This window comes from Carcharodon carcharias, chromosome 5 (genome assembly GCF_017639515.1).
Source record: "Carcharodon carcharias isolate sCarCar2 chromosome 5, sCarCar2.pri, whole genome shotgun sequence".
Lineage (NCBI taxonomy): Eukaryota > Metazoa > Chordata > Chondrichthyes > Lamniformes > Lamnidae > Carcharodon > Carcharodon carcharias.
Genome location: NC_054471.1, coordinates 195,317,389 through 195,326,393, shown reverse-complemented (window position 1 = coordinate 195,326,393; position 9,005 = coordinate 195,317,389). Strand labels below are relative to the sequence as shown.

Below are 9,005 nucleotides of genomic sequence, written 5' to 3'. Positions count from 1 at the left end.
CTGACATATGAGGAGAGATTGAATCGGTTAGGATTATATTCATTGGAGTTCAGAAGAATGAGGGGGATCTCATAGAAACCTTTAAAATTCTAACAGGACTAGACAGGGTAGATGCAGGAAGGATGTTCCCGATGGTGGGGGAGTCCAGAACCAGGGGTCACAGTCTGAGGATATGGGGTAGACCATTTAGCACTGAGATTAGGAGAAATTTCTTCACCCAGAGAGTGGTGACCCTGTGGAACTCGCTATGTTTTAAATTGTATGTTTTAAATAAGTAGTTAGATATAGCTCTTGGGGTGAAAGGGATCAAAGGATATGGGGAGAAAGTTGGAGCAGGCTATTGAGTTGGATGATCAGCCATGATCATAATGAATGGCAGAGCAGGCTTGAAGGGCTGAATGGCCTACCCCTGCTCCTAGTTTCTATGTTAACCCTCCACTCTGGCCTCTTGAGCCCAGCTCCCATACCCCTCACCATGGACCTCCATCCCCAGATTTACCTGGGCTCCTCAGTGTGGTGGAACTGCCTGTCATCTCAGCAGTGGCCACCGCTACGGACTGGCACTGCTGGGACTACAGAGCTGCCATCCAATCTGATTGGCTGGCAGTTCTCCGAGGCAGGACTTCCTGCCAAGAAACAGGTATGAGTCTCACCATAATTCAATCAACGCTGCTCCCAGCATTGGGAAGACTCCCCATCCAACATTTTAGCCGGGACATTGGAGATCAGGGCATCCCTTAAAATCCAGCCCCTTGCAATGATAGCCAAGTTGCAAGTTTTATTCTAGGTTGAAACCAAAACTGAAAACCTGGTCAGCGAAGGCTGTAGGTGCTGATAAATCAGATTGGGAAGGAAGGAAGAGAACTGCATCTCAAAGTACTTCACAATGAATGAATTAATTTGCGTTGTAAGCAATCTGGCAGACAGTTTGTAACCAAAAATGTCCCACGGACAGTAAATGAGATGAATAACGTTTTTATGTTTAGGGTCCAAGGAGGAAAGTTGGCCAGAACAGCTGCCAGGCATTGGGTCTTTAATGTCCATCTGAAAAGGCAAACAGGGATGCAGTTTAAGATTACATGTAAACTTGAAAACTTACAAAGCAATGCCCCCCCCCCACCAACTCCCCCCCCCCCCCCCCCCCCCCCCCCCCAGTATTGTACTGAAGTGGCAAGGTTAGGTAAGCAAGGCCTGAAATATAATAGTGGCTATAATATATAATATAATACATTCTGGGTGAAATAGCCTATCAGAATCTTTGTGTACAATAAAATCAAGGATATACTTTAAGTGTTTGCCGTTATGAACTATGGATGCATTTACTTTACTGGTTTAGTGAGGCATAATAGATACTGATTCCTGTCTCATTAAAAGTTTCAAGGAAAAATAGCTGCTAAAGCTGGAGCGATGAACACTAATTTATCCGATTGCAAATGGTGTGAAGGGTTATAGACTATTTAATTATATTATAGACTGCTTAATATGAGCAAACATTTAGAATGCACGCGTGGAGATAAAATTACTGAACATTTAGAAATGCATGAGTTAATCAAGAGGAGCCAACAAAGATTTGTTAAATGTGTGTCATGTTTAATTACATAATGGAGATTTTTGGAAATGACTGAATGGGCAGATGGAAAAATAGCAGTGAGTATGGTACTTTTGCTTGTTTATGTATATATCAAATATCTTGCAACATTTTTCTATGTTAAAAATGCTATGGAAAGACAAAACACAAAATATAGTAGGCTCTTCTTATGGTTTATTCGATGCAGGAGGTGGAAGGCTAGCTCAGTCTGGATTTTGTCAACAGTGTGCTTGTTCCTGAAGTCCTAACCAGAATTGGGCGCCACTTCCGCACTCTCTCTTTTACTGTTTCCCGCACGATTATAAATAAAATTCTCAGTGCCAATGCAAGCGTTTGAAACATGTGCAATTAGATGGCAGGATAAGCTGTTCATTGGTGAAACCCACCATCAGCTGATAATGTCACATCAATGGGCATGCTAATGAAAGCGCCTCCTGTTGAAGCAGGGATGCTGTGCATCGCAGCCAGGGCACGGCAGTGCTGGAGACTGACATATTCACCTGGGTTTGATCCCATCAGACCCAATGTCTGACCTTCGAACCAGACGAGCCCCAAAGTTCAGGCGATGCCTCCCTGCAGGTTCTCCTCCAGGCTGTCAGGGAAAAGGCAGGGGGTGTGCTCTTTCCTGAAGATGGCATCAGAAAGCCCACCCTGCCAGACCAAGGCGGTCTGAACAGAGGTGGCAGAGGAGGTGAGCAACTGTGGAACGACAAATCAAACCTGGGTCCAGTGCAGGAAACAGGTCAACAACCTGCTCCAAACTGCAAGGGTAAGTGCCGGTGTCTCACCTTCAGCAGGCGTCTCCTGTGTGGTCATTAATAATATATATGTGTAAGTGGACAGCTATGCCAGAAGAGTGATTGTGTGATTAGCCTTAGTGCCATATGGTAACTGAGGCCAAAACATGTCTTTTGTGTGGACTTGGATGCAATGTGTGAATGTCAGGCCAGCATGTATGACGAGGATGCATGCAGACAGGGGACATTTGTTACATGTCGCTAACTCTGCACTTTGTCATACAGAACAAGCAGACCCACAATTCCCAGGAAAGGAGACGGACACGGACAGGAGAAGGAGCTCCTCCCATGGCTGTGGACTGGTCCTTGGATGATGATGACCTGTAGCGGAGAAGAAAAAACACAGATGGTGAAGCTGGACAGGCCAGGTGTAATGAAGACAAGCAACCATCCTGTTGTTAGCAAATGAGCACACACAATGGATGCAGTGAAACGTAAAGTGCTCAAATGGTAACTGATTCTTAATGTGACTCTTTTTATTCTCCACTACAGGTCATCATGAATCGAAGACCAAGCAACAGCCAAGGGAGGAGCCTAAAGACTCCACCTCTGGGGACAAAACAGCCACTGCTCCAGAGGATGCTCAGTTATCTTCCTTATCATCAACCCCCACCACCAGCACAATTACACCCACACAGTCTGTGGAGGGTTCACCTGTAGATTGGGGAGCACAATCTGGTAAGTATACCGCAGACAAGTCCCAGTAGGTGCGGGTGGATGTGACAGCTGGGTCCCCAGACGATCAGTGGCTTGCTGGGGACCGGGCCCCTACTGAGGCCGATGCTGACAACTGACCTCTAGTTGCGGCCACAAGAAGGCTGCTGCTCACGCAGCAGAAGCTAGGGGAAAATATATCAGATGCTAGGGATCCCGTGCAGCTATGCGTGGGTATGGACGAGTCCATTCACATCATGAGTTCTGCCAGGCTTCAGGCATTTGAACATATGGCTTCATCCATGGAGAAGATGTCAAGGAGAGCCATATAGCATAAAGGGTTAATGTTAAATATGTAAATAGAGCGTCTAAATCATCAGTGATGTAAGATCATGTGGCAGCAGAGCACGGGGAGAGATAGTTCTATGTAGAGCCTTGTGCTGAGTCTGTATTGAGCATAGTTAGTATAATGTTCAATAAAAAAGGTAGAATTTACCACCAGCCTTGCCTCCAGCATTATCTGTAAGTGTAGCTCATGGACAACCCCATCTAAGACCCACAATGATGACAACAGATGGTAGCAGTGGAAAACATGAAAAAAGAAATAACCAGTGAAGAACCCAGTGACTGGAAGAAGCAACAAGAAAAATGACTGCAGGACAAGGACAGCACAGGAAATTCTTGAATGAAACTCAAGAAAAGGTTACAGTGAAGGGAAACCATGGAGAAAATCCTACCTTTACCAGAGTGCTTTGATCACATGGAAGCCCCGATCAAGTCAAGAAGTGGCACTGGCATCGTAGGTTTACTAGGTACGGAACAGCTTTGGAACGAGCAGAGAAGACTAGCAAGGAATAGGTCAGTACTTTACTCTACACCATAGGCAGTAGTGCAGATGACCTAATTATCAGACAGGGCATAAAGGAAGAAAGAAGCAACATATGAAGAAGGTTTCAAAGCCTTTGATACCTATTTTAGTTTTTGGAGAAATGGCATTACAAAGAGGGCAAAATTCAATAGACACATCCAAAGACCAGGAGTGAGCGTAGATTCTTTAATTAATGATTTAGATTGATCAACTGAGAATTCTGAATGTGGAGCCCTGAAAGATGAGTTAATTCAGGTTCGCATTGTTGTAGATGTCTTAGAAGAGACTTCATCAGATTTCCCATGGCTGAGGGAAGATTTGACCCTATCGAAGGCTGAGCAGTTAATGAGGCAAGCGGAAGTAAGACGTCAAAACCAAATTTTCATTTAAGCCACGAAAGAAATTTCGTAGACAAAAACAGCTGAGACAGTGCCCTTTTCAGCACATAGAAGTGGCTGGGAACCAAAACAAAAACCAGGAGAAAATGAAGAGGGTGAGGTAGCCCCATTATTCAGTATTCGCGTTGTGGCAGAAAGAGGCTGCATCGGGGCAAAGAATGTCCCACCAAAAATGCAGAGCGCCATTCCTGCAAGATGGGCCATTTTAAAATGATATGCCACAACAAAAAGCTCTTAACTCGAAAATTAAAGGAGAAATAATTAAAATCATGTACCACCTAAGAAGTTAAAGAAGAAAAAGATAATGAAGTGCCATTCATGGAAGAAATTAAGGATCCAATGGGAGCAATTGGAGCACAGATATTATGGTTAATGAACATAAAACCAATGTCTAATTAGACACTGGAACAGGTGTTTATATTCTTTTAGCACTGATCAGTGGCTAAAACAAAACTCCTTCCAGCTATTGACCATATGACTCAATGGCCTAGGAGGCATTCAACTGTGAATCAAAGGACAGTTGACTGCTATACTCCAGTACAGATCCACCACAAAGAATGATCACTATTAAGTCGAAAAGCTTGCATAGATCTACAACTCATCTTTTATCTTTATTCATTCACAGGATGTGGGCATCACTGGCTAAGCCAACACTTATTGCCCATCCCTAATTGCCCTTGAGAATGTGGTGGTGAGCTGCCTTCTTGAACCACTGCAGTCCATGTTGTGTGGGTACACCCAGTGCTGTTAGGGAGGGAGTTCCATGATTTTGACCCAGCACCAGTGAAGGAATGGCGATATATTTCCAAGTCAGGATGATATGCGGCTTGGAGGGGAACTTCCAAGCAGTGGTGTTCCCATGCATCTGCTGCCCTTGTCCTTCTAGATGGTACAGGTTGTGGGTTTGGAGGATGCTGTCTAAGGAGCTTTGGTGAATTCCTGCAGTGCGTCTTGTAGATGGTACACACTGCTGCTACTGTGTGTCTGTGGTGGAGGGAGTGAATGTTTGTGAAAGGGGTGCCAATCAAGCGGGCTGCTTTGTCCTGGATGGTGTTGAGCTTCATGAGTGTTGTTGGAGTTGCACTCATCCAGGCAAGTGGAGAGTATTCCATCACACTCCTGACTTGTGCCCTGTAGATGGTGGGCAGGCTTTGGGGAGCCAAGAGGTGAGTTAATCATCATAGGATTCCTAGCCTCTGACCTGCTCTTATAGACATAGTACTTAAATGGCTAGTCCAGTTCAGTTTCTGGTCAATGGTAACCCCCAGGATGTTGATAGTGGGGGATTCAGTGATGGTTATGCCATTGAATATCAAGGGACAATGGTTAAATTCTCTCTTGCTGGAGATGGTCATTACGTGACACTTGTGTGGCATGAATGTTACTTGTCAGCCCAAGCCTGGATATTATCCAAGTCTTGCTGCATTTGGACATGGACTGCTTCAGTATCTGAAGAGTCATGACTAGTGCAGAACATTGTGCAATCATCAGTGAATATCACCACTTCTGACCTTATGATGGAAGGCAGGTCATTGATGAAGCAGCTGAAGATGGTTGGGCCTAGAGCACTACCCTGAGGAATTCCTGCATTGATGTCCTGGAACTGAGATGATTAAACCTCCACAACCACAGCCATCTTGCTTTGTGCTAGGTATGATTCTAACCAGTGGAGAGTTTTCCCCCTGATTCCCATTAAACCCAGTTTTACTAGGGCTTCTTGATGCCATACACAGTCAAATGCTGCCTTGATGTCAAGGGCAGTCATTCCCAGCTCAGCTCTTGAGTTCAGCTCTTTTGTCCATGTTTGAACCAAGGCTGTAATGAGGTCAGGAGCTGAGTGGCCCTGGCGGAACCCAAACTGGGCATCAGTGAGCAGGTTATTTCTAAGCAAGTGCTGCTTGATAGCACTGTTGATGAATCCCTTCCATGCTTTACAGTTGATCTAGAGTAGACTGATTGGGTTGGATTTGTATTTTGTGTGCAGGATATACATGGGCAATTTTCCACATTGCCGGGTAGATGTCAGTGTTGTATCTGTACTGGAACAGCTTGACTCGGGGTGTGGCAAGTTCTGGAGCACAAGCAACCGGAATATTGTCAGGACCCATAGCCTTTGCAGAATCCAGTGCCTTCAGCAGTTTCTTGATATCATGTGGAGTGAATTGAATTGGCTGAAGACTGGCATCTGTGATGCTGGGGACCTCCAGAGGAAGCCGAGGTTGATCATCCACTCGGCAATTCTGGCTGAAGGTTGTAGCAAATGCTTCAGCCTTATCTTTTGCACTGATATTCTGGGCTTCCTCATTATTGAGAATGGGGATATTTGTGGAGTGTCCTCCTCCAGTGAGTTGTTTAATTGTCCGCCACCATTCATGACTGGATCTGGCAGGACTACAGAGCTTAAATCATATCCATTGGTTGTGGTATTGCTTAGCTCTGTCTATTGCATGATGTTTTTGTGGTTTGGCACACAAATAGTCCTGTGTTGTGGCTTCACCTGGTTGACAACTCATTCACCTGGTGTTGCTCCAGGCATGCCCTCCTGCACTCTTCTTTGAACCAACGGATTCAATGCAGAGTGCAGCCAACGCCAAGTGATGTTCTACTGTTAAACACCACTTGGAGGAAGCACTGAGGGTGGCAAGGGCGCAGAATGCACTCTGGGTGGGGGATTTCAATGTCCATCACCAAGAGTGGCTTGGTAGCACCATTACTCACCTAGCTGGCCGAGTCCTAAAGGAAATAAATGCTAGACTGTGTCTGCAGCAGGTGGGGAGGGAACCAACAAGAGGGAAAAACATACTTGACCTCATCCTCACCAATCTGCCTGCCGCAGATGCATCTGTCCATGACAGTATCAATAGGAGTGACCAGTGTACAGTCGCTTCAGAAATGAATTCCTGCCTTCATGCTGAGAATACCCTCCATCGTGTTGTGTGGCTCTACCACCATGCTAAATGGGATAGATTTCAAACGGATCTAGCAACTCAAGACTGAGCATCCATGAGGCGCTCGAACACAATCTGTAACCTCATGGACTGGCATATCCCCCACTCTACAATTAGCACCAAGCTAGTGGATCGACCCTGGTTCAATGTAGAGTGCAAGAGGGCATGCCAGGAGCAGCACCAGGCATACCTAAAAATGAGGTGTCAATCTGGTGAAGCTACAACACAGGATTAATGCATGCCAAACACCATAAACAGCAAGTGATAGACACAGCTAAGCGATCCCATACAGATCAGATCTAAGCTCTGCAGTCCTGCCACATTCAGTCGTGAATGGTGGTGGACAATTAAACAACTCCCTGGAGGAGGAAGCTCCACAAATATCCCCATCCTCAATGATGGAGGAGCCCAGCACACCAGTGCAAATGATAAGGCTGAAGCATTTGTTACCATATTCAGCCAGAAGTGCCGAATAGATGATCCAACTCAGCCTCCTCCGGAGGTCCCCAGCATCACAGATACCAGGCTTCAGGCAATTTGATTCACTCCACGTAATATCAAGAAATGGCTGAAGGCACTGGATGCTGTAAAGGCTATGGGCCCTGACAATATTCCAGCAATAGTACTGAAGACGTGTTCCAGAACTTGCTGCTCCCCTAGCCAAGCTGTTCCAGTGCAGCTACAACACTGGCAACTACCCAGCTATGTGGAAAACTGCCCAGGCATGTCCTGTACACAGAGAAACAGGAAAAATCCAACCCGGCCAATTACAGTCCCATCAGCCTACTCTCGATCATCAGTAAAGTAATGGAAGGGGTCATCAAGAGTGCTATCAAGTGGCACTTGCTTAGCAATACTCTGCTCACTGATGCCCAGTTTGGGTTCCGCCAGGGCCACTCAGCTCCTGACCTGATTACAGCCTTGGTTCAAACATGGACAATAGAGCTGAACTCCAGAGGTGAGGTGAGAGTGACTGCCCTTGACATCAAGGCCACATTTGACCGAGTGTGGCATCAAGGAGCCCTAGCAAAATTGGAATCAATGGGAATCAGGGGGAAAACTCTCCACTGGTTGGAGTCATTCCTATAACAAAGGAAGATGGTTGTGGTTGTTGAGATCACTCATCTCAGCTGCAGGACATCACTGCAGGAGTTCCTCAGGGTACTGTCCTCGGCCTGACCATCTTCAGTTGCTTCATCAATGAGGTCAGGTATGGGGATGTGCGCTAGTGATTGCACAATGTTCACAACTCCTCAGTTACTGAAGCAGTCCATGTCCAAATGCAACAAGACCTGGACAATATCCAGGCTTGGGCTGACAAGTGGCAAGTAGCATTTGCACCATACAAGTGCCAGGCAGTGACCATTTCCAACAAGAGAGAATCTAACTTAATATTCAATGGCACTGCCATCACTGAATCCCCCACTATCAACATCCTGGGGGTTACCATTGACCAGAAACTGAACTGGACTAGCCATATAAATGCTGTGTCTATAAGAGCAGGTCAGAGGCTAGGAATTCTATGATGATTAACTAGCCTCCTGGCTCCCCAAAGCCTGCCGACCATCTACAAGGCATAAGTCAGGAGCATGATGGGATACTCCCCACTAACCAGGATGAGTGCAGCTCCCACAACAATCAAGAAGCTCGACACCATCCAGGACAAGCAGGCCGCTTGAATGGCATCACATCCACAAACATTCACTCGCTCCACAATCAATGCACAGTAGCAGCAGTTTGCACCATCTACAA

General features: G+C 46.0%; 1 protein-coding gene across 3 annotated transcripts in view; it reads right to left on the bottom strand.

Moving 5' to 3' along the window:
* Positions 1-981: 981 nt before the first annotated feature.
* The window catches only part of LOC121278348 (sterile alpha motif domain-containing protein 12-like), a 68,552-nt gene continuing 60,528 nt past the window's right edge, over positions 982-9,005 (bottom strand). For 2 of the 3 annotated variants that reach the window (XR_005943119.1, XM_041188665.1), the window contains one exon: positions 982-1,044. Coding sequence is in view for 2 of the 3 variants with exons in the window: in XM_041188665.1 (XP_041044599.1) it covers positions 1,034-1,044 (11 nt within the window). In the remaining variant the exon portion in view is untranslated. Of the gene's footprint in view, positions 1,045-3,860; positions 3,940-9,005 lie in introns of those variants that run through there. The other variant, XM_041188664.1, reaches the window with a different exon arrangement.